The sequence below is a fragment of the Macaca mulatta genome, chromosome 5 (assembly GCF_049350105.2).
Source record: "Macaca mulatta isolate MMU2019108-1 chromosome 5, T2T-MMU8v2.0, whole genome shotgun sequence".
In the NCBI taxonomy this organism is placed as follows: Eukaryota; Metazoa; Chordata; class Mammalia; order Primates; family Cercopithecidae; genus Macaca; species Macaca mulatta.
In genome coordinates, this window is record NC_133410.1 from 57,467,237 (window position 1) to 57,493,278 (window position 26,042).

General features: G+C 37.7%; 1 protein-coding gene and 1 pseudogene across 1 annotated transcript in view; one reads left to right on the top strand and one right to left on the bottom strand.

Moving 5' to 3' along the window:
• CCDC158 (coiled-coil domain containing 158) overlaps positions 1–26,042 on the top strand; it is a 102,784-nt gene that overhangs the window by 60,835 nt on the left and 15,907 nt on the right. Inside the window, exons 15-21 of the mRNA XM_028848487.2 lie at positions 1,430–1,588; positions 2,876–2,968; positions 3,535–3,660; positions 20,481–20,638; positions 22,161–22,220; positions 23,253–23,312; positions 25,684–25,751. Of these exons, the coding sequence (XP_028704320.1) occupies positions 1,430–1,588; positions 2,876–2,968; positions 3,535–3,660; positions 20,481–20,638; positions 22,161–22,220; positions 23,253–23,312; positions 25,684–25,751 (724 nt within the window). The remainder of the gene's footprint in view (positions 1–1,429; positions 1,589–2,875; positions 2,969–3,534; positions 3,661–20,480; positions 20,639–22,160; positions 22,221–23,252; positions 23,313–25,683; positions 25,752–26,042) is intronic.
• Positions 9,012–9,812, bottom strand: LOC106998346 (sorting nexin-5 pseudogene; annotated as a pseudogene).

Sequence of the window (26,042 nt, forward strand, 5' to 3'; positions counted from 1 at the left end):
GTGTTGGTGTGCATGTACGCTTCTTGTGTATTCCTATGCAGCTGTATTTAGCTAGGTTGAGTTTTCTGCATTGACCTAGTGTTTCTCATGAATGAGACTCATTCACAAATAAGCAACCATGAAATTTGCCTAATACTCAAATGTTCCCTGGTATATCCATTACTTTGGAAAACGTGTGTATTTTGGAAGAAGATTTATAACAGAACAGACTATAACAGAGGTGAGAAAGTAAATAACAAGTAGAAAATAAGTGCAACCAAAGTAATTGCTAATTTACTATCCATGATGAGGTATCAAAATACTTCAGAGTATTTGCAACTGAATATTAACAAGTATAAACCTACATTTGTGCATACCCCTTATCATGTAGACTTATTTCTTCTTTCTTTATTTCTTCTTTCCAATTTTTTCTTGCCTTCCTTTCTCTTATCCTGAATTCATTTTTTTCTTTCTCTTTTTTTTTTTTGGCCTTTGGGAACCTAAAGTAGTGCTTATCCTTCCTGATAGCACTTACAGCTTTAAGAGGTTACTGCCTGCTGTCAACAAAGATGCCTGCCCTGCTGAAAAGAAAATATTCATCATAGCTCTATGATATTCCCTCCAAACGAAAAGGAGAAAGCCTATACAATTAATCCCCCTTTCCTTCTGAAGCCTTTTCTGCCTAATCTAATCAGAAAAGGAAAACTTTTTTGCATTTTACAGTAGCAACACCTTCTACCTTATTTACAATAAACGTTTTTCGCTATGAAAAAATACATATTTAAAGAAATGTAGACTCAACGAACTGATGTCTGTATTTTAACTTGACAACTATGCATTTATTATTTTTGTATACATATTCCATGGTGCTTTTTTGGAGGGATGAACTAATTTTAATGAAATGTTGTTTAATAGCAGAGACTATTAGATCAGTAAGCTCACTGTCATCATTGGGCTGTTAAGTGACTTGCGGGCAGGAACTATATGTCTCATTTGTTTTTCTGTCACAGGGTCTGCAGTAGGCATTTGTGAAATGAATATTCAACCTTGAAACAAAATAGAAATCCATAAAACTTTCAAGTAATGCATATTTTGAAAATCTCTGTTGTTTAAAATAAATTTTAGTAAAATTTGATATACGATTATTTGATCCCAATTCACTAAAACACTGTCTTTTTAGGACAATATAGTTATTTCATATTTTGTAGATTTTATCAAAGATGTATTAACACTAGAAAGAAGTAATAATACCAGCAATGATTAAAATAGGAGAGAGTACATAATAACATACTCCCATCAGCTCCCAACCACAACTCAGAAGCAATTAAATGGCATATAAATTAAACTTATCTAGTTCTGGGTCCCTTAAACAAAAATTTTATATTTCTGTTACCTTTTAGCATCTACATCAGCAGGTGATTTCTGATATTTTTCTCTCATATAATTGTAGGAGAAACATTTTCTGAAAGAAGAGAAGAGTAAACTCAGTCAGGAATTGAGTACTGTTGCCACAGAAAAAAACAAGATGGCTGGGGAGTTGGAAGTTCTACGATCCCAGGAACGCCGTTTGAAAGAAAAGGTTACTAATATGGAAGTTGCTCTGGATAAGGTAATTATTAACTAAACATATAAAGTAATTATCAACTAAATAGTTATTAACCAAATAGAATTGTTCTGAACAAAAGCTCTGTGTAGACAGGAACTGAATGTATCAATTTATGTTGTATCCCAATCACCTAGCGCAGAGGAAATACCTATCCTATAGAGAAGGCATTTCTGAATTTTAAAATGTAGTCATAATGCATACTTTTTGCCAGGTTTTCTTTTTCAGGCTAACATAGTCACAGGGCAGTAAGATCAAAGATGTTACGATGTTCCTGATACTCTTAGTGACCTGAATAAGTAAAAATGTCTCCATGAGCACCTGACTTACCACCAAAAAGTGACTTGGGCACTTGGTAGAAGACAGTCTCTTAATAATGTCAATAAAATGATAAAGTAATGCTAATGGCTGGCACTTCGTGGGGTCCAGAAAGTACATATAGAAAACATAGCTTAAAGAATGAGAAGGATCGGTGATACTGTTTTTCATTGCCATTTATTGTAGAAAAATAAATATCTCTTCCTGTCACCTGGAAAGTCTGGAAGCCTAAAATTGTTTCAAAACCATCCTTGATTGCTAAGAAAGCAGTGCCTTTATGGTTAGATACAACAATTTGCGATCTCACCTCTGCTACCTTCGTTTCTTAAAACATGCTATATTGACTCTGTAAATTTCAGTTGTGGTTATTTTATTTTATTTTATTTTGAGACAGAGTCTTGCTCTGTCACCAGGATGGAGTGCAGTGGCACGATCTCAGCTCACTGCAACCTCTGCCTCCCGGGTTCAAATGATTCTCCTGCCTCAGCCTCCCAAGTAGCTGGGACTACAGGTGTGCGCCACCATGCCCAGCTAATTTTTGTATTTTTAGTAGAGACGCGGTTTCACTGTGTTAGCCAGGATGGTCTCGATCTCCTGACCTCAAGATCTGCCTGCCTCGGCCTCCCAAAGTGCTGGGATTACAGGCGTGAGCCACCATGCCCAGCCAGTTGTGGTTATTTTAATATAAATTTTTATACTTTGGTAAAGCTGTTTGCTCATTCCATCCTTAGTTCATTCATTGTTTGCCCTTCACATACTAAAAGCTATGTATTTGCTAGGGGTATAGAGGATAAAAACGTGGCCTCCAGTTGCTCACAGTTCACTGAATTAAACAGATAAATAGATCATTGTAATATAGTTTGGTGGAAGGGCAGGAAGATTTCTTGAAGAGATGGCAGCTCTGCATTTATAGGTTAATAAAATATAAGTGCATAAAGAATGGAAGATAAGCCATTTATGATTGCTCCTTTGTAGGCATCTTTGCAGTTTGCAGAATGTCAAGATATAATACAGCGTCAGGAGCAAGAATCAGTGCGCTTAAAACTTCAACACACTTTGGATATAAAAGTAAGGTCATCATAAATAGTAATTTAAGCAAAAATAATGCCTTTCTTTGATATGCTTTTATATTCTCTTGTGTACCATAGATACACATTCAAGTATATTTCAATATTACTTGATACTATTAATAGCAATGATAAGCTCTGTGCATTGTTATATACTATACCTATCCTTTTCATATATCGTAACAGATAGAAGCACCACTATCCTTAGTTTAAAATAAGTGAGTGAAATACAAACAAGTTTACTAGTACCTGCATGGGAATACCCAAAGCAAGAGTTTTCCATGCCCAGGAGTCAAGCGAGTACAAAACCCTAAGTGCAAATACATTTGCTTGTTTGGGGAATAGCAAAAGTGATGTAATCTACATGACAAAACACGTTTTTTTAAAATCGTACATTTTACACTGAAATATATGTCTATTTTAAGAAGTATAGTTTAAAGCTACAGACATATTTTTAAATCTCAATGATGGATTTTGTCTGTGAAATCAAAAAATACATTTCGATTTCACAATTCTTTATAATTGTAGGCTGGCAGTTATTTTGCTCACCTCTATATTGTTTTCCAGGAACTTCAGGGCCCTGGATACACCTCAAATTCTTCATTGAAACCACGCCTTCTCCAGCCAGCATCTGTTACTCGTTCTCATTCTAATGTACCATCTTCCCAGTCTACAGCCAGCTTCTTGTCTCATGTAAGTAACCAGTCTTATGATCCATTTTGCAAATGACATATATGTAAGTAATTTTAAATTAGAAAGAATTACACTAAAAATAATATCTCTATATCCATAGCATTTTCAATTACTAGATTTTAGATTTATATGTTTTCCTATAAATTCAATGGAGTCCAGGTGAATAAAAATATTTTCTTCACTATTTGGTGTTTTCTTATCTTCAATTCTTTGGCTGTTTCCATCACAAGAATTTCCAGATTACAAAGCAAATAGTGAGATGGCTAAAATAAACATCACTTCAAAAGGCAAAGGCAAGTTGGTAGTATATTTAATATTCTACCAAAATGAAAATTATTTGCTATATGTAGTTTCTTTGTTAACTTATTTATAACAGTTTTATTAATTATAAGACACTTTTATTCCCTTTAATTAAAATATTAGAAACTTTGGAAATTTTTTAGTTTAACCTTTTATACTTTTAATGCTTATAAAAAATATGTGCAATGTAAAATTCAAGCCTTGTCTTCTCTGAAGATATGTATTTATGAAATCACAAATCCCTTGCAACCAGTATTCAACTGTAAAGAAATAAGACATTCCATAAATCACACATGAAAATCAATTAAATTAGTTAAAAGTCCTATCTTACATATAGCAACAGGATCACCAGTAATCTGTTGTTTCACCTGTACTATTTAAATGAAAATTGTGTACTGTTTAAATGACTAAAATGGAGTCCTCTCACACACTTATGATGTATGCACTGAAAAATAAGCTATCATACAACAAAGAGTAGTCTATCAAACAATAGACTAATAATATTAGTGTTAGAAGTTAAGCATGTTTCTCTCTGGAGACTGGAATTCAGAGATACGCAGGGCAAGGGTAGGAGACTGCTGCTTTTTAAGTGTTATGAAATCATTTTATTTTTTAAAATATGTACATGTTCCATTGATAAAAATTAAATTACCCTCCCCTTTCCAAAAATAATTTTGCAAATCAAACAACAACAAAGAACATTTGACCAGGAGTCACTGGAACCATATTTTTAACTCTTTGTGTGACCTTGGGCAAGTCAGTTAAACACATTGCACCTTGATCTTTTCCTCTCTAATGAGTAGTCTGGACAAGATGACCTCTAGGGTCACCAAGAAAGATTAGCTATGAAATTCTGTGATTTTTAATTACCCAAAATCTATTAGATTTTCCCTAGCAGCTTAATATATAGATTGTGCTTGATTATAAAGAATGTCATCCATCACTGAAAAAGTACTAGTCATTAGCTTGTTTAACTTTAAATTTTAACTTAAATATTTATTTGTTTATTTATTTATTTTTTCCTGAGACAGAGTCTTGCTCTGTCTCTCAGGCTGGAGTGCAATGGTGCAATCATGCTCACTGCAGCTTGAACCAGCCAGGCTCAAGCAATCCTCCTACCTTAGCCTCCCTAGTAGCTGGGACTACAGGTGCATGCCACCACTTCTGGCTAATTTTTGTATTTCTTATAGAGACAGAGTTTCACCATGTTGCCCAGGCTTATCTCAAACTCCTGGACTCAAGCAATCCTGCCACCTTGGCTTCCCAAAGTGCTGGGATTACAGGTGGGGGCCACTGCTCTTGTCCTCAACTTAAGTTTTTAAATAATAATTCTAACAGCAAACATGAACTAGATTTTAAAAATGTACTGTCAGACATGCTTTATACAATTAATTCCTTCTCTTAAAAATGTTTATTATATAATTTTACACAATAAAAGTAACATTCATTCTTTGTTTTGTTCACTGATGTTTGCCAAGTACCTATAACAGTGTCTAGCATATATTCAGTAAATATTTATCTCATGGATGAATGAATTCACTGTAGAACATTGTCTTCAGGTTTCCATTATTTCCACTGATAAGTCGATTGTAAATTTTGTTGCTATTTTGGAGGTAGTTTTTTCTCTGACTGTTTTCAAGATTTTCTCTTTGTTTTGGTGTATAACAGTTTGCCTATCATGTGCCTAGATGTGCTGGTCTTTGTATCTATCTTGCTTAAGGGTAGTGGTCTTCCTGATGCATGGATTGAAATCTCCATCAATTTGAGAAAATTTTCATCACTTATCTACTCAGTTTGTTTTCTCTACTTTCTTTTTTCCCTCTGGGACTCTAATCACATGTATTAATTGTTTTTTCATCATACCTTATACATCTTTATATTCTTTTCACTTTTGCCCATCCTTTTGTCTCTGTGCTTTTCTGGCCTATTTTCCAGATAATTAATTCTCCCTTCACCTGAGTCTAATGTATTAAACCCATCAATTAAGTTCTTCGTTTTAGAAATTGTGGTATTTAGTACTAGATTTCCATTTAATTAATGTTTTTTAACAAGATCTTTACAGAAATTCTCAGTATTATCTTTTACTTTTTTGTATTGTTAAGTATATATTATGGTCCAAATGTTTGTGTTTTCCCATAGATTCATATGTTGAAACCTAAACCCCAAAGTGGAACCTGTGGGAGGTGATTGGGTCATAAGGGCTTTGCCCTCACAAATGGTATTAGTGCTTTTTTTTTTTTTTTTTTTTTTTTTTTGAGACAGAGTATCGCTCTGTTGCCCAGGCTGTAGTGCAGTGGTGCGATCTCGGCTCACTGCAAGCTTCGCCTTCTGGGTTCATGCCATTCTTCTGTCTCAGCCTCCTGAGCAGCTGGGACTACAGGCGCCCGCCACCTCACCCGGCTAATTTTTTTTTTTTTTTTTTTTTTAGTAGAGATGGGGTTTCACCATGTTAGCCAGGATGGTCTCGATTTCCCGACGTCGTGATCCACCTACTTCGGCCTCCCAAAGTGCTGGGATTACAGGCGTGAGCCACCATGCCTGGCATTAGTGCCCTTTTATGAAAGAGGCTTGAGAGAGCTTGTTTGCCCCTTCTCCCATGTGAGTACACATAGAAGGTGCCATCTATGAGGAAGAGCTCCTCACCAAATGCTGAATTTGCTGGCATCTTGATCTTGCACTTCCCAGCCTGAACTGTGAACAATAAACCTCTGTTGTTTATAAATTACCCAGTCTAAGATACTTCCCTATAACAACCCAGAGTAAGAAAATAGCTGTTTTAAAAATTGGCACATGATGATTATATTATTTGAATCCCCTCTGAGCCTGTGTCGATTTTTTCCCTTGGTTTCTAGTCACGTTGTTGTTTGGTCTCTGCTTCCTCTTTAAATAACTGAGTCTGGACACTGTATGTGAAAAAATTACAGGATAATTTTGGGTTCTAGACAATTTTCTTTCTTTTTTTAATTTTTTAAAATTATACTTTAACTTCTGGGATACATGCGCAGATTGTGCAGGTTTGTTACATAGGTATACATGTGCCATGGTGGTTTGCTGCACCCATCAACCTGCCATCTACACTAGGTATTTCTCCTAATGCTATCCCTCCCCTAGACCCCCACCCCTGGACAGGCCCTAGTGTGTAATGTTCCCCTTCCTGTGTCCATGTGTTTCCATTGTTCAACTCCCACTTATGAGTAAGAACATGTGGGGTTTGGTTTTCTGTTCTTGTGTTAGTTTGCTGAGAATGATGGTTTCCAGCTTCATTCATGTCCCTGCAAAGGACATGAACTCATCCTTTTTTATGGCTGCATAGTATTCCACGGTGTGTATGTGCCATATTTTCTTTATCCAGTCTATCATTGCTGGGCATTTGGGTTGGTTCCAAGTCTTTGCTATTGTGAATAGTGCTGCAATAAACATACGTGTGCATGTATCTTTGTAGTAGAATGATTTATGATCCTTTGGGTATATACCCAATAATGGGATTGCTAGATCAAATGGTATTTCTGGTTCTAGATCCCTGAGGAATTGCCCTACTGTCTTCCACAATGGTTGAACTAATTTACACTCCCACCATCAGTGTAAAAGCATTCCTATTTCTCCACATCCTCTCCAGCCTCTGTTGTTTCCTGACTTTTTAATGATTGTCGTTCTAACTGATATGAGATGGTATCTCATTGTGGTTTTGATTTGCATTTCTGTAATGACCAGTGATGATGAGCTTCTTTTCATGTTTGTTGGCTACATAAATGTCTTCTTTTGAGAAGTGTCTGTTCATATCCTTCACCTACCTTTTGATGGAGTTGTTTTTTTCTTGTAAATTTGTTGAAGCTTTTTTGTAGATTCTGGAGATTAGCCCTTTGTCAAATAGATAGATTGCAAAAATTTTCTCCCATTCTGTATGTTGCCTGTTCACCCTGATGATAGTTTCTTTTTTTTTTTTTTTTTTTGAGACAGAGTCTTGTTCTGTCACCAGGCTACAGTGCAGTGACATGATCTCTGCCCACTACAACCTCCGTCTCCTGGGTTCAAGTGATTCTCCTGCCTCAGCCTCCCAAGTAGCTGGGACTACAGGCATGTGCCCCCACGCCCAGCTAATTTTTGTATTTTTAGGAGAGACAGAATTTCACCAGGTTGGCCAGGATGGTCTCAATTGCTTGACCTTGTGATCCATCCAGCTTGGCCTCCCAAAATGCTGGGATTACAGGCGTGAGCCACTGCATCCAGCCTAGTTTATTTTGTTGTGCAGAAGCTCTTTAGTTTAATTAGATCCCATTTGTCAATTTTGGCTTTTGTTGTCATTGCTTTTGGTGTTTCAGTTGTGAAGTCTTTGCCCATGCCTACGTCCTGAATGGTATTGCCTAGGTTCTTTTCTAGGGTTTTTATGGTTTTAGGTCTTATGTTTAAGCCTTTAATCCATCTTGAGTTAATTTTTGTATAAAGTGTAAGGAAAGGGTCCAGTTTCAGTTTTTTGCATGTGGCTAGCCAGTTTTCCCAACATCATTTATTAAATAGGGAATTCTTTCCCTATTGCTTGTTTTTGTCAGGTTTGTCAAAGATCAGATGGTTGTAGATGTGTCGCATTATTTCTGAAGCCTCTGTTCTGTTCCATTGGTCTATATCTCTGTTTTGGTATCAGTACCATGCTGTTTTGGTTACTGTAGACTTGTAATATAGTTTGAAGTCAGGTAGCATGATGCCTCCAGCTTTGTTCTTTTTGCTTAGGATTGTTTTGACAATGTGGGCTCCTTTTTGGTTCCATATGAAATTTAAAGTAGTTTTTTCTAATTTTGTGAAGAAAGTGAATGGTAGCTTGATGGGGATATCATTGAATCTACCAATTACTTTGGGCAATATGGCCATTTTCACGATATTGATTCTTCCTATCCATGAGCATCAAATGTTTTTCCATTTGTTTATGTCCTCTTCTTTTTTAAGATTTGTAGAAATCAAAATGTTTATTCACATAATTTTAAACTAAAGTTAAAGCTAATAAATCTTCCATGGTAATGACTTAAGTGCAAGTGATGCTTGGTTTTCTTTCACATTCATTTCTTTTCTTCTGAGTGAAGGCATATCAGTTATTCTTGAACAAGTCAATACAGCTCTGCAAAAGAGAGACATTGTTCCTGGCATGTTTTATTTCCAGTTCAGACATTTCAATTAGAATCTTCCTAAATGCTGCCATTCTCTTCGGTTTGAAATATATCAGTTCTTCTTTTGCAGATTCAGAAAGCTGTTCAAATTACTGGCAGCAGTCCTGCTGGTGTGCCTCAGCCAACCTGACGTCTTTGCTCTTTAACTGGGTGTTATCCAGAGCTTTGTTTGAGTTCTCATAGTCAATGAGGGCTTTGGTGCGTCTGTATAAGAGATCCTTAGCAGCTTTGATGTTGAGCATGTAGTATCAGAGGAGCTCTCTTAGCTTCAAATCTTCATCTGATGAAACTTGATCCTCTGCTTTCCTAAGTTTTTCAAATAGCTCAGCAACCTTCAATAGGTACTTTTTGATGACTGTGGGCTCTTCTAAAGCCAGGCTATATAAGCAGGCTGCAGTGTGGATATAGACATCGGCAACATTTTTATGAGATCTGGTCATTTTGTCAGCTTTCACACAAGAATCTTTGATCTTATTGTAATAGTTAATAAGGAAGTTCTTCTCTTGGTCAAAGAAGTCATCTACCTCCCTGACTCCAGTAAAAAGGAATTCATTAGCCTTTTCACCACACTTTTAAAGAAGCCACCAAACATCTCTTTAGTATTTTTCCGCCCAACACGTAGGCTTCCAGTTCTTGTTTCATCTTGGCAAATTCTTCTTTGGTCATAAACCCTTCATCTTCTCCCAGTTTCTGCATCTTCTCTTGAGGACCACTGAAGTTGGGCTTCATAGGAGCAGGTGGAATAATAAGCCCAGCATAGTCTGTTGTTTCAGTAAGAGTGTCATGTAGCCACACAAAGTCTTCATGTTGCCTTGTAACATAAAACTCTGGGCTCTGAAATGTGGGCAGTGTGGTCTTTGTGTGCACTGTAAATTTGACTTTATCTCTCTCACTGAGTGCATCAGGTATGTCAATCTGAAGCGAGGGATCAACATTCAGGTCCACAGATACAGATCTCAGCTATTCATCAGCTTCCCAGCTGGGGCACATCAGGCACTGGCTGCAGGACAACCCTGCAGCTCTTGAGCTCCTGCCCACCGGTCTTCATAAACTCACTTTTGGTTCAGATTTCACTTACGACTCACTGTGGCACAAGACAATACCACCAGCAAAGCTGCCTCTTCAAAAGGTTTAATGGCTTACATGTTTGTGTCCTCTCTTATTTCCTTGAGCAGTGGTTTGTAGTTCTCCTTGAAGAGGTCCTTCACGTCCCTTGTAAGTTGTATTCCTAGGTAATTTATTCTCTTTGAAGCAATTGTAAATGGGAGTTCACTCATGGTTTGGGTCTCTGTGTGTTATTGGTGTATAGGAATGCTTGTGATTTTTGCACATTGATTTTGTATCCTGAGACTTTGCTGAAGTTGCTTATCAGCTTAAGGAGATTTTGGGCTGAGGCGATGGGGTTTTCTAAATATACAATCATGTCATCTGCAAACAGGGACAATTTTACTTCCTCTCTTCCTATTTGAATATCCTTTATTTCTTTCTCTTGCCTGATTGCCCTGGCCAGAACTTCCAATACTATGTTGAATAGAAGTGGTGAGAGAGGGCATCCTTGTCTTGTGCCAGTTTTCAAAGGGAATGTTTCCAGTTTTTGCTCATTTTTTTGTTGTTGTTTTCTAAAGTCTTCTCTTTATGTAGCTTTCTGTTCTTTCATGAATACAACACTTTCTTTGTTTGTTTTGTTTTTTGAGATGGAGTCTTACTCTGTCACCCAGGTTGGAGTACAGTTGCGCAATCTCAGCTCACTACAACCTCCGTCTCCTGGGTTCAAGCAATTCTCATGCCTTAGCCTCCTGAGTAGCTGGGATTACAGGCACCCCCCACCACATCTGGCTAATTTTTGTATTTTTAGTAGAGATGGGGTTTCACCATGTTGGCCAGGTTGGCCTCGAACTCTTGACCTCAAGTGATCTGCCTGCCTCGGCCTCCCAAACTATTCGGATTACAAGCATGAGCCACCATGTCCAGTGAATACTTTCTTGTTTCTCTTTAAGGATATTAACTTTGGTTTTTAAATAATTTTTTGTGTTACCTGAATTATTAATGTTTCTTGGAATTCATTGTTTTGTTTTTGTAGAGACTTTCTTTTAATGCTTGGTGACCCTTGGATATCCATTCATATTTAAGACTGAGGCCCTAAAAAGCTATTGAAAGCTTTGTGTAAGGTTGTCAGGGCTTTTCAATTGGTAGATGGTTAGGTATTGCTTTTTTATTGAGGGACCCAAAAATTATCTATAGGTCTTTAGTCTTGGGCTGATCAGTTTCCCTAAAGAGGGATCTCTTATTCCTGACTTACAGGTATAAGTCTGTCAGAATTCTGTTAAGTGAGTGGGAGAGGAAGTCTAGGGTAACTATTAATATATATCTATCTATGCAGTCTCACTTAATACTCATATTTAACATTTGCAGCCTTACTCCTGCTATACAAGATAGGTATCTCTATGGAGTCCAAAGTCCTTTGGTTCAACCTTACCCAAAGGTTAAGCCTCTACATTCATTTAGGGGGAAAGAATGAGTAATCACCTGAGTATATGGAGACAGCTTCTGGGATTCTAACAGCTTCTTCCATAGACTTAGCCAATCCTCCAATTTTTCTGTCCTGTTTCTTACCCTGGACTTTGAAATACATGAAACCTCCAATTCCTGAGCCTTCTCGGAATACTCAGAGGCAGAGTAGCTTGCTTCACAGTGGCAGCTTCTGTGCAGGTACTTTAAGTTTTAACTTGGTTTTGCTAAATTAATTATGAATTATCCATTTGCCTGCCATCTTCCAAAATTTTGTTAGCATTACTAATCTAATGTTATCTGTCCTTTCCTCTTTATCCTTCTTAATTCCTTTAGTGTCATTAAAATGAGGCTCAGCATAGTACAGAAATTAATGCCAAGTTTAGAAGCAGAGTATTACTGTTTGCATTTTTCTACATTGCCCCTTCATTTATTATTTATGTTTATTTTAGTCTCTTTATTTTACAATTCTAATAATAGCTTAGATTTACTGAAAACTCCTTTGCCAGGCACTGTGCAAAGTACTTATGGAGATTAGTTCATTTCCCACAACTACTTAACATGAGGTAAGTGCTATTATTATACCTATTTTACAGACAGGGAAACTGAGGCTTGAAGAAGCTAAGTGACTTACACATGGTTTACACAGCAAAAAGACACTTGAGTCTGGGCGCTGTGGTTAATGCTTGAAATTCCAACACTTTGTGGGGACTGAGGCTGAAGGGTTGCTTGAGACCAGGAGTTTGAGACTAGCCTGGGCAAAGTAGTGAGACCTTGTCTCTACAGAGTTAAAAGAAAATTAATCAGGCATATTGGCATTTGCTTGTAGTCCTAGTCAGGAGACCGAGGCAGAAGGATTGCTTGAACCCATGAGTACAAGGTCGCAGTGCCTGGGCAGCAGAGTAGAACTCTGTCTCTCAAAAAAAAAAACAATAATAATAATAATAATAATTTCGGCAAGACTTACCAAGACAGCCTGAGTCCAGAACTTATGTCCTTAACTATTATACTGTACTGTTTCTCTACATTATACAGATGATTGATGTTTATAAAAATAATTTTAAGTTGATGATGTAAATAGATACCCTATATGAACTATTATTGTGTTTCATTAGTCTTTGTAAATGAGGATCACACAGTTTTAAAGATTCAAAGGCAGTTGAAATTATCCAGGTGATTTTCCTGTGTTAAAAGTAAGAAAGTAGGAAAACCAGAAAAGTAATATTGTGTAATTTGGCCCAAACTCAAACACCTAGAACATGTATGTACTGTATCTTTGTGTGTGTACACATATACACATATACATACACATACACATATATATAACTGATAGTTTGATATAGGAGCATTTTAGCTTAATATTTCAAATAGTGGCTATTTTAACATAAGAAGTAAAATATATCTAGGATGATAGAATTGATTTTGGTTGTGTATCAGATTCTATTCCTATGCGCTACCATTTGTTATTGCTGCGCTTGATCTTTGCCAATGGAATACACATGATATGGGCAAGATTTTTAGCAACGGTTTATAACCTTTTTCCTGTTTCCTGCCCATCTATTCCTAATATATTATGTAAATAGTATACTTATATTCCATTTTATAACAATGCTCTAAAAGGAATATAAATATAAGAGATGGGTTTGGGGCAGATGTTCTCAAAATAGAATGGTTGAATTCAAACTGAATGAGATCAAGCTGTTATTTTTAGCTTTTTCATTTATCTTCTATCTTTGGAGAATGGAGACAGAACTGGTTGAGGAGTACACTCTCCCTAGGCCTTACTTATCTTACATCATGACTTGTAAGTTTGCCTGTAATAGACTTAAGGCCATTAGAAAAAGCAGTATTGGAGAAGATAGAAGTACATTAAAGATATAATTTATGAAAAATTTTAGAAACAAGTCTAACATAAAATGATTTCAAAGTCAATGATTTCGGAGTCAGAATGTAATAGGAAACTGACCAAACCACAAAATAAACCTTAAGCTTCACAACTTAATGTATAAGCTTATATTCTTCCCATAGCACAAAAAGCTTGTATAAGTTTTACCCTGCAAATATATGTGCCCTAGAAATAGCCTTAATGTGTATCCTAAGGCAGCAGTTCCCAACCTTTTTGGCACCAGTGACCAGTTTCATGAAAGACAGTTTTTCCATGGAACAGGTTGAGGCGGGGAATGATTTTGGGATGATTCAAGTGCATTACATTTATTGTGCACTTTATTTCTATTATTATTACATTGTAATATATAATGAAATAATTATACAGCTCACCATATTGTGGAATCAGTGGTATCCCTGAGCTTGTTTTCCTGCAACTAGATGGTCCCATCTGGAGGTGATGGGAGACAGTGACACCCGAAGTGTGTTGCTTATGTCCAGTCTACTCCCTAATCTCGTCTGGTTGCTGTCACTGCAGAAAATGCTGCTTCACAAAGATAGGATGTTGGAAATGGAAGCAGACTTTCCATGCTTTTGTAGCAATCTCAGGATATTCTGCCTTGACTTTAATCCAGAACATAGGGAGATTTGAAGTTGTCTCAAACATACTTTTAAAGCCACTGTCATTTGCAGTCTCAAGCAGTTGATCCTCTTCTAGCATGGACAAAGCCAATGCACCTGGTTTATTGAGAAATGGGTGACGGATCCATTCCTTCCCAGTTTGGGGGTCTTTTGTGGTTGGGAAGTAATGCTTAAACTCTTTCGAAAGCTGAGATAGGTGATCATGCACTAGCTGGGAGAAAGGAGGCCTTGGCACAGCCTCTTTCAAAATCTCTGATAATTTTGACACATGTCAAAAATTCCAGTGTTAACTCGTTGTTGCCATAATTCCAGTTTGACTTTGAATGCAGCCCCTTTATCTGCCAACTTGAACACAGTTTTTGTTCTCCCCTGAAGTGACAGATTTTGTTGAGTAAGTTGAATATGTCACACAAGTAAGCAAATTTTGTGACCCATTCTGTGTCACTGAAATGTGCTGCCAGTGGTGACTTTTTCCTAAAAGAAATCTCTGGAGTGACTCTCATAACCCAAAAACTCTAGTCAGTGATCTGCCTTTAGAAAGCCATCTCACTTCTGTGTATAAGAGAAGACGTGTATGCTCTGTGTCCATCTTCTCGCAGAGCTGTGTGAACAGATGAGTTAAAGGCATGTACTTTACTGTGGTTAATAATTGTAATCACATCCTGCAAAACATTGTTAAGTTCAGGTGACATTTTTCAGTTAGCCAGCATCTCTCTATGGATGACACAGTGCGTAGACTCACATTCAGAATCGACCTCTTTGAGCTGAGTAGTGAAACCAGAAAGCTGTCCAGTCATGGCAACCGCTCTGTCCATGCATATACCAACACAAAATGACTAGTTTCCCTGATATGTAATCATTCAAAGACTTGAATAGTTCTGCAGCTGTGATGTTGTTTGGCAGCAAAAGCACATATAACATGTGCTCCTGCACATCCTCCTGAAAAATATGTAGCATGAAAACAAGCATTGTTACCTTGTTGTCAAAATCAATAGACGTCAATCTGGATTGTGTACCATGGTGATTCATTAATCCTCTAACAATTGTGCCTCACTATCCTCTGCTATTTCATCTATATGTCTAGTTATGGTGCTAGCTGAAAGAGGAACACATGTCACCTTTTGAACTGCAGCTTCTCCTGAAAGTTCACAACAAACATGCTTAGCAATAGGCAGGATCAGCTCTTTGCCAATAGTAAAGGGCTTCTTCACTTTCTCGATGCGTTTAGCCACTAAGAATGATGCTCTCGGTGCAGACACATTTGACGGAGTGATGGTGTTCAACAACTGCTTCTGTTCTTCATGTTCGCCATTTTTTTTTCTTTTTTTCTTTTTTTTTGAAAAACTCCAAAGGCTTGTCTTTTAATGCGGGGTGCTTTGTCTCCATGTGATAAAGCAGTTTTGAAGGTTTCATGGTTTCATTGGATAGCCGGTCACCACATATTATAAAAAAAGGGCTTGGAGAATGTGACTCACCTATTGCAATGAACCCGTAATTTAAGTAGGACTCTTGGTATTTTCTTTTAAATGCAGCTTTCTTTTCAATGCAGCTTTCTTTTTGTTGGCAGTCTTAGAGCCTTCTGCTGTCTCATCATTGGGTCTTTCCCCCTTTTCAAAGAAGCTTTCCAGTGATTATTGTTTTTATCCATTTTGGCTAGGGTTAGCTTGTGGGCTTACCAAAACTGACTGAGACAAGTGTGCAGTGCAGGAAAGAGGTGCAGGCAAAGTGGTAAATCAAATAATGGGCAGGACACACATGGACTAAAATCAGTGTCTAGTTCTGACTTAAAGCCTGCCACCAGGTGCAGCTGTACAGTTGAGTACATCAACTCACTTACCACTATAAAACCAGCCACCAGATGTGGCTTAATTGTTACTTGCCACATACTGGTAGGGTTTTGATAAGTCTGCAAGCAATTGATTTATTATGGTCTTTGTGCAGTGAACCCTCTCTGCTAATGTTTTTTGTTTTGTTTTTGTTTTTTTGAGACGGAGTCTCACTCTGTTGCTCAGGCTGGAGTGCAGTGGCACGATCTTGGCCCACCACAACCTCTGCCTCCCAGGTTCAAGCACTTCTTCTGCCTCAGTCCCCCGAGTAGCTGGGACTACAGACATACACCACCATGCCCAGCTAATTTTTGTATTTTTAGTAGAGACAGGGTTTTGCTATGTTGGCCAGGCTGGTCTCGAACTCTTGACCTTGTGATCCGCCCACCTCAGCCTCCCAAAGTGCTGGGATTACAGGCGTGAGCCACTGCACCTGGCTTCTGCTAATATTAATCTGTATTTGCAGCCGCTCCCCAGCACTAGCATCACTGCCTTAGCTCCACCTCAGATCATCAGGTATTAGATTCCCATAAGGAGTGTGCAACCTAGATCTCTTGCTTGTGCAGTTCACAAGAGGGTTCGCACTCCTATGAGAATCTAATGCCACCCCTGATCTGACAGGAGGTGGAGCTCAGGCGGTAATGTGAGTGATGGGGAGCAGCTACAAATACAGATGAAGCTTCACCGTCCCATCACTCACCTCCTGCTGTGTGGCCCCATTCCTCACAGACCATGGGCCGGTACCGGTCCAGGGTTTGGGGACCCTTGTTCTAAGGGTCAAAGGACTGGGGTGGGGGAGAGCAGGATCCTTTGTTGGGCTCTGGTAACTTCAGGAAGAGCATGTGTTTATTTCTTTACAAGCCAGATAAGAGTTATATGTAACTATATTTTAGAACTATTTCCTAGCTGTTTTCTTTTCTTCTTTTTTTTTTTTTTTCTTGAGATGGAATTTTGCTCTTGTTGCCCAGGCTGGAGTGCCATGGCATGATCTCGGCTCACTGCAACCTCCGCCTCCCGGGTTCAAGTGATTCTCCTCCCTAAGCCTCCTGCGTAGCTGGAATTACAGGTGTGCACTACCACATCCAGCTAATTTTTTGTATTTTTAGTAAAGATGGGGTTTCACCATGTTGGCCAGGCTGGTCTCAAACTCCTGACCTGGGTGATCCACCCGCCTTGGCCTCCCAGAGTGCGAGGATTACAGGCATGAGCCACCGCACCCAGCAGTGCTATTTTCTAATTTTAAAAAGTGTATTTTGCTCATGTTATAAATCAAAGTGTATTTCCTATGAATTAACCAATGAAGTATTTAACATGAATTAATAAAACCATTATAAGCTATACAAACATTAAAAAGAAGGATTGATAATTTTGACTAAATAAAAAGTAAATCGGCCAGGCGTGGTGGTTCACATGGGAGCACTTTGGGAGACCGAGGCAGGCAGATTGCTGGAGCCCAGGAATTGGAGACTAGCCTGGCCAACATGGCAAAACCCCATCTCTACAAAAAATACAAACAAACAAAAAAATAGCCGGGTGTGGTGGCGTGCACCTATAGTCCCAGCTACTCAGGAGACTGAAGCAGAATGATCAATTGAGCCTGAGAGGTCAAGGCGGCAGTGATCCATGATCGCTTCACCGCACTCCAGCTTGGGTGAAAGAATGAAAGTCTGTCTCAGAGAGAGAGAAAAAAGACATTTCTATTGTTATAGTGAATACCCCAAAGTACAAGGTATAGGACACAGAAGAGGAAGCTTATTAAGAACTTCTGGAAAAGACATGAGGATTCTCAGTTGACTGCCTGCTCAGTCTCAGTTGATGTTATTGTGTGGCAACAAAAAAGGTTTTAATGATAGCATCCAGATCAAGCAAGGGGGACAGCTCTCTGCTCGCTCAGACTTTTCCTGAATAAATTTAGCCTGAGGTGTGTGTTGGGAAGTAACGAGGGGGTGTATAAGTGTATTATAAAATAAGTATCATTTTTAAAGGGTTATGTTATGCTCATTTCTTATGACCCTAGGTGTTAGAACTGTGACAAGGGTTGGAAAGTGTATGAGTATGGAGGGAAGCTTTTCTTTAAAAGATGTGAAACTGTACAAAAATTAAACTGCCTTCTTTGATCTTTGGTGATCAAGCAAAGGCCAGATAAGCATATTACTGGAATGCCATAAAGAGAATTCTTCATCACTTCTGATATGGGAGTTGGACTAGAACCAAATGATTTTCAGGACCCCTCCAGCCTTGATATTTTTGTGATTTTATACCCAACCAAAGTATGGGTTATATGTAATGGAATATATAAAGACAATCATGATCAAATCAAGTCCTTGCCTCTGTGGAGCTTACATTTTCGAGGAGCAACATACATAGAGTTTGAAAGGTAAGTATTGGGATAAAGTCAATAAAAGAATGTCATAGGACTAATTATAATTAATTTCTAAGTGAATGGTAAATTGAAATGCTTTTTTTTTTTTTTTTTTTTTTTTTTTGAGACGGAGTCTCACGTCTCACTCTGTCCCCCAGGCTGGAGTGCAGTGGCAAAATTGCGGCTCACTGCAATCTCCGCCTCCCGGGTTCACGCCATTCTCCTGCCTCAGCCTCCCAAGTAGCTGGGACTAGAGGCACCCGCCACCACTACCTGGCTAATTTTTTGTATTTTTAGTAGAGACGGGGTTTCACCATATTAGCCAGGATGGTCTCAATCTCCTGACCTTGTGATCCGCCCGCCTCGGCCTGCCGAAGTGCTGGGATTACAGGCGTGAGCCACTGTACCTGGCCAATTGAATGCTTTTTCAAACCTCATGTCAGCCAGCACAGTGGCTCACACCTGTGATCCCAGCACTTTGGTAAACCAAGATGCGTGGATTGCCTGAGTCCAGGAGTTTGAGCTCATCCAGGGCAATATGGCAAAACCCCATTCTACAAAAAAGTTAGCTGGTCATGGTGGTGCATGCCTGTAGTCCTCAGCTACTGGAGGTGCTGAGGCAGAAGGATTGCTTGAGCCTGGGAGATGGAAGTTGCAGTAAACTGAGATCATGTCACTGCACTCCAGCCTAGGTGACAGAGTGGGACTCTGTCTCAAAAACAAACAAACAAAAAAAAAACTTATGTATTGTAAAGCATCAGTGACTCTCAAAGAACCTAGGTGTCACAATGACAGGGGAGAACAACATATTTATATATGTTTATGGGTTTTACATTGCTCATTTATAATAAATGTCAATGGCTCAAAAATTTTAACAGTAATTGCCAAAGCTTATTTGATAAACTTTCTGGTGGGCAGAAGATGGGAAGATAAGAAGTCCAGGTTATAACTAAGGTGAGTGAATGCTGCCATAGGATAAGGTTTTCTTTATCAACTTTATGAGGTTTTATCCCATATTGGGTATTATGCATATTACAGTGAGGGCGAGAACAAAACCAGTGTTTGGTAAAATTGGATCATCTTTTTAGAGACAAGTGTTTTTATTCACAATTGAGAAAGTGATTCGGATCCTTATATTTTTAAGCAAATGGAGTCAAATTTAATAATTGAGTAGAGTGTAATTTATGAAACTTTAGACTGACTCATCATGACAATTTCAAGGTAAGATAGCCATCAGTAAACTGGAAAGACATACTTAGCACACATTCAGTTAGTCAGAACTCTTCATATCTTCAGCTGGATATTATATTGGTTTATTAGTGAAGTTGAGAAGAGGAGAATATGAGGATTATATTATACCAGTAACATCAGCTCTTCGTTGGCATAAACCCTAGACAATTAACGCCCAATGAATAAAAAATCTGCAGTGTTCATCCCTCAGCAGCCAATCTGTGTGACAGGTGTAACTTTTCAGTGGGGTGGACTCCTTCAGCTAGAATAGCTCAAGGATAGCCCGAGTCTACCTGCTCCTCAATGCACTCTGATCATTTGGTTTCCCCTCTTGATGTGCCTGTTGAAAATGTCTGTATTCCTTATTATATTATAAAGATTTATTGGGGAACACTATCAATCTGAAAATCTCATATTATTCTTAAACACCAACTAACACAGTTAGAAAATATTGGATGTTTCTTTTCTCATCAGTAAAATGTGGGGGGTAGATTAACTCATCTCTAAAGAGCTCCTTACTTCTCAAGTTCTGCTGCTTTATCAAATTCGCTTAGCTTTAAACAAAGTATTGAAATGTCCACGCGTACCTGAAAATATTTAATGACATAGTAAGGATGTTCATACTAAATTGTTAACGTTTTAAAACAAAAGTAGTTAAAAAATAAATGTATGTGGTTTGGCCCCATATGTGTATATGTGTCCACGCACATATAAATTAGATATAGTACTCTATTGATTATTTCCTGGTTATTATTGATTATCTCTGTGTAATAAACTTATGGGTGATGTTTTTGTTTTCCTCTTCTTGCTTTTCCATAATTTCTGTTTACCAGTTGTATTAATTTTGTGATAGGAAATAGCATAGGAATCTGAAAAAATAAGTGTCTTTGTTTGTAAATTGTTTTAATTCAGCACTCTACGAAAGCTAACACACTGAAGGAAGATCCAACAAGGGACCTGAAACAGCTTCTCCAAGAGTTGAGAAGCGTGATCAATGAGGAGCCAGCTGTGTCTCTGAGCAAGACAGAGGAAGATGGAAGAACATCTCTGGGAGCCTTGTATGTGGCTGTGTAAGGCTGTGTGCACACAGAATGGGAAAGCTCATCTCTTGAATGGTTTGCCATTGAGTTATTCACATGTTACTCTCTGGGAGGGTGAGGTTTAAATAACTTTAAAAGGTATCTGAAGTTACCACAGAAAACAATATGAAAATGGAGGAGTTAAGCAAATGTAAAACAACTTGACATTAAGAGAAAATAATACAGTCATTCTATTCAGAAAATACTTAGTGCAAGGTGTCATCCAAAGTTATGTTTGTAAATTCTAATTCTCAAAAGATTTTATATCCATAATCTTGTTGATTGAGACAAGGCAGAGCAGGGTTTATTTATCCCATTTTGTAAATGAGAAAAACACATCTCAAAAGGTCGACATGTCTGCAGCCACACAATTCAATGGTGGAGATAAAACTAGAACATTGAGAACTACATACTCTTCAAGTAGAAGATAATAGGAAATACTTCATTTTCTCTGTATTCATGCCAATGACTTGATTTGATTATTTCATATTAGTAAAAGATTAGATCCAAAAAGGATTCAGCCAGTTCAGCAGCCCTTCCTTGCACACAGCTACAGACATCAATGAGAGTCTCCTATTCTTTCAGAGAGTGGGTTTTACTTTTGTGTGTTATCATTTAGTTTAGCTTATCTTAAAGCATTTTGATATGGTATATATATTTTAGAGTTATAATAGCCCATTATTGTAATATTCATTTTCTGATTATATGACAAATACCTAAAAGTAATACTTCCTGAAATAATACCTATATGTAAATAATCTCCAGTTTCTTATGATGTCCAATTTGTATATATTTACCTGAGGTAGCAAAATATTAGCTGAGTTTATCTAATTGTTAATTATTAGTAATAATAGTAAAACTTTAGTAACAGCCCAGTTACCTTAGTATAACATTACATTATCTGAAGCACATAACGTTGGAACTGTTCCACTAGCAACTCCAATGAACATTTTCATTTTCAGAGCACTTCCATTTTTGTCATAACTATAATATGCCTTCCAATCCAGGACAATATTATTACACTTATTTGACAGATTGGTAAACTTAGGCATAGATTAACATTCCTCCTCCTACGAAGCAGAGGAAAAGCCAGAGGTAAAAGTTGGAGACCCCACTCCCAGCACTGATCATTCTGAGGGATTACCAGGTCTTCCCTGATCAGCTTCCACCACTCTAGCCACTAATGATGGGCTTGGACGCTATTGGACTGTAGTATTGAACATGAATATATTTGGTCCCTACCTTTAAAGAGTTTATGTTAGTTTGCTATAATCCTATAAATGACCTTGTCACTAAAGCCTAAACTCAGCCTAAAGCTTTTAAGAATTCATAGGAGGAAACCATTTCTCAGTCGATGAACTCCAGAGCCCTTTGCAAAATTTGCTTAGAGGCCTAAAATCCACAGCTGTTGCTAAAAGAAAAATTGAATATATGTAAGCAATTGATTAGTCTAAAAAGACATGGATGAAATTGTGCTTTATATGATTAACTGAGAATTATATTTTCTATACAGAGAGGATAGGGTAAGAGATTGCATCACTGAATCCAGTCTGAGATCAGACATGTGCCATAGGTAAGAAGAATTTGAGATTCTGGATCAAATTAATTGTCCAACTGTTTTATATGTGACTTTGTAATTTGAGAAGTCTGTTTGGACATAAGTTTACATGACACTTAATGGGCATATTGGGTTCATTGTTTAACTGACTTTAAGAAAGATTCCAGTGAAATATACTGAAGTAATTTAGTTTCTAGAAATCAACTCCATAGATATTTTTTCTTACTTTAAAATTTGCTGATATTTATCCATATGAAGCTATTAATATGGTATGCCATACCAAAAATGGAAGATTTTTCCTCCATTTACACATATTTACAATGGCTTACATAACTTTTAAGAAAAGTATGGTTCAGAAAGAAACTATAAAAACTTCAGTTTAGGACTATAAGCACCTTATCGAAAACAATCCTATTTTCATCAATAATGGAATAGCTGAATTCTTAAATGAAAAATTTTTAAAGCAAAAAGAAGTGAAATCCATAACACCAAATAAGACCGTAATCAAAGACAGCTTTCAAAAATTGACTTTAGCCAAAAAAGAAAATAGGCTAATGTTAATTCATTATTTATCATAGTGTAAGACACTATAGCCATTACTCGAAAATCTTCAGTAGCTCCTCACTGCCTACTACATTAAGTACATGTCCCTCAGTCTGACACTGAAGAATCTCCCAGAGTGGTCACACAAATCTCCCTTGTGACCACTCTGTTTTCACTCCTGTATTATCCTCTGATCAAACCAGACTCCTCCTGATTCCCAAAAGTTCATTTATTTTTGTCTTGAAGCTTTTTCTCCATTCTGTTTCCTCCACCTGGAAGAGCCGATGCCCCAGTCTCACTCTTTTGGATCCATATCTATCTAAAAGTCATGTTGAGAGAAGCAATTTTATCATTAAGTTAATGTTTATGATTTATTTATCCAGCTGTCAGATGATATCATTTCACCCTACATAAGAATACATTATTTTTCTCACAAACTTTCGTTATATTGATAAGAAAATAACATTGTGTAAGCTGTGATTTCTCCCATCCCTCTACCAACAGAAGCAACAACTCGTTGAGGGACTCCACTGAAGGAAGCAAATCAAGTGAAACTCTTAGTAGGTAGGAAACACCAGCCCCCATTTTCAAAATGTCCCTTTTACGACTATTCATTATTAATTCAAAAGATCTTTAACTGTCTGTAATGTGCCATGCACTGCAGTAGACCCTTAGAATATAGTGAGCAAGACAGATATGGGCCCTGTCCTCAAGTTACTTACAATCATGAGGTCTGTCTTTTGACAGACTGCCCGGAAAAACTTATTTTTCTCTTTTCTGTTTTTACCACCTAAATAAACAGAGATATCCGAGCTCTCTGTATATATTAAAAATTATGAACGTGAATTCTATGTTAAGATCTAGTTAGAGTAGGGACTAATTCATTGCTGTGTCTTCAGCACCAAGCATAATGCCTGCCACCTAGTAGCCATTCAGTAAATATTTGTTTAGTGAATGGATTAAGATAGTATTATAAATATTTTCTTACTGTCTCTGCTACTTGATCAAAATACAATGAATTTGAATCTTTCTAAACGCAGTTGTCCCTTGGTATCCACGGGGGGGATTTGTTCCAGGATCCCTGCAGAGACTAAAATTTACAGATGCTCAAGTCCCTTATATAAAATGGCATAGTATTTGCATATGACCTACACATATCTTCCCATATTCTTTAAACCATCCCTAGATTACTTACAATACCTAATACAATGTAAATGCTATGTCAATAGTTGTTATATTGTATAGTTTAGGGAATAATGACAAGAAAAAAAAGCCTGTACATGTTCAGTACAGATACAGCCATCTTCTTTTTCCCCAAGTATTTTCAATTCACATTTGGTTGAATCTGTGATTGCAGAACCCATGGATGCAGACTGACCAAGTGTAAATCTTTCTTGTAGCCTAAAAGAAATGATGTTTTTATTTCCTTCTCACCTGGGTATATGATACTAAATCATACCTATTAATAACCACAACTGTCAACTGCCTATGTTTTATTCTTATTATTCTTAATAAAAATTCTTGTTTTCCAGTTGATTTAGACTTGTCTCATTAGTCTAATCTCATGTATGAGGCAAGCATTATTTTCCCATAGAAATGAAGACTCAGATTGCTTAGCAACTTGTCAAAGTCATACTGCTTGAAAACAGTGGAGCTCAGATTTGAACTCAGGTTTAGCTGGTTCCTGAGCCCCTGTTTATGACCACTGTGTGCTGCCTCTGGGTACCCACACTGAGCTATTGGGGTTGGAGCCCAGTTCTAGGCATGGGACAAAGAGAAGCTACTTCCCTGAGAGTATTAAAGCTCTGCAGTAGTTTCTTCATGACTAGAAAAATCTGCTTCCTTCAGCAATGAAAGTACTGTAATACTTCTTTGTTCTGAAATTATGAAAAATAACTTTTTCTTTATTATAAAAAATAACCATATGCTCCAAAAAGTTATTGAGAAAACATGTTTTACATTTCAGTAACTGGGTTAATAAAATACAGCTAGATTCTCATATCTGCATATGCATTTAATCTGTTGTGATTAAATGCATATCAACTATCATGGAGCTTCCAGGAAACTCCACTGTACATTTGTGAGAGACTGAAAGTTACGAAGCAAATAACAACCTAATATCATAATGAAAATAGTTTTGACCTCACAAAACCTCCTGAAAGGGAACCACCTTGAGAACTGCTGTCATATTATTCTCATATTGGTACCCAACTCACAGAGAACTATGTAGTTTACTTCAACTTATATGTCTTATAGTTTTGTACACTGATACTACTAATGTTATGAGTTGTTGTTGTCATATTTATTTATTTATTTATTTGAGACAGAGTTTCTCTCTGTCACCCAGGCTGGAGTGCAAAGGCGTGATCTCAGCTCACTGAAACCTCCGCCTCCTGGGTTCAAGCGATTCCCCTGCCTCAGCCTCCTGAGTAGCTGGGACTACAGGTGCCTGCCACCACACCCAGCTAATTTTTGTATTTTTAGTAGAGATGGAGTTTCACCATGTTGGCCAAATGGTCTCGATCTCTTAACCTCATGATCCACCAGCCTCAGCCTCCCAACCTGCTGGGATTATAGGCGTGAGCCACCATGCCTGGCCTGATTTCTTTATTTCTAAATGAGTCATTAAAATTGCACCTCTTAGAATCCATGAACAGATGTTGTGGATTTTATAGCTATTAGTACACAAAAATGGATTTTCTAATGAAGATTATATATTTTCATTATGTAAAATATTCATGGATTCTGAATACAAAAAGATAATGCAACTTTGAACCTACCTCTTAGAGTATTTTAGGACTTTAGGGTTATGATTGCCATCTTGAGGTTATATTTTAAGCCATCACATTTGCCTGTGTTCGCTTGCTTCTATCTATGAATCTTAGTACTGTGTTTGTGAAGTGGAATGCTTGCATTACCATTCTTATGCTTCCAGAGAGCCGGTCACATTGCATGCAGGAGACATGGAAGATCCCTCTGGTTGCTTCACATTTGCATCTGCAGGTGAGTTTCCAACGAAAGCACAGAAATAGAGCCTACAGTGTCTCCCCATTTCCACGAGGGTAAAAGCCAAAGTCATTGCAGTATCTTCCAATTCCTTGTTAACTCTCTGGCCTCATTTCCTGCTACTCCCTCTTTCATGCATTCTGTTTTATCCACCCTCAAACTGTTCCTTGAACATGTCAGGCAGCTTCCATGTTAGGGCTTTTATGCCCTGTTACCTTATGTTGCTAAAACCTCAGCTCCTTTAAAGCCTTTGCCCAGGTGTCACTTTCCCAGTGGGACTTAACTGTC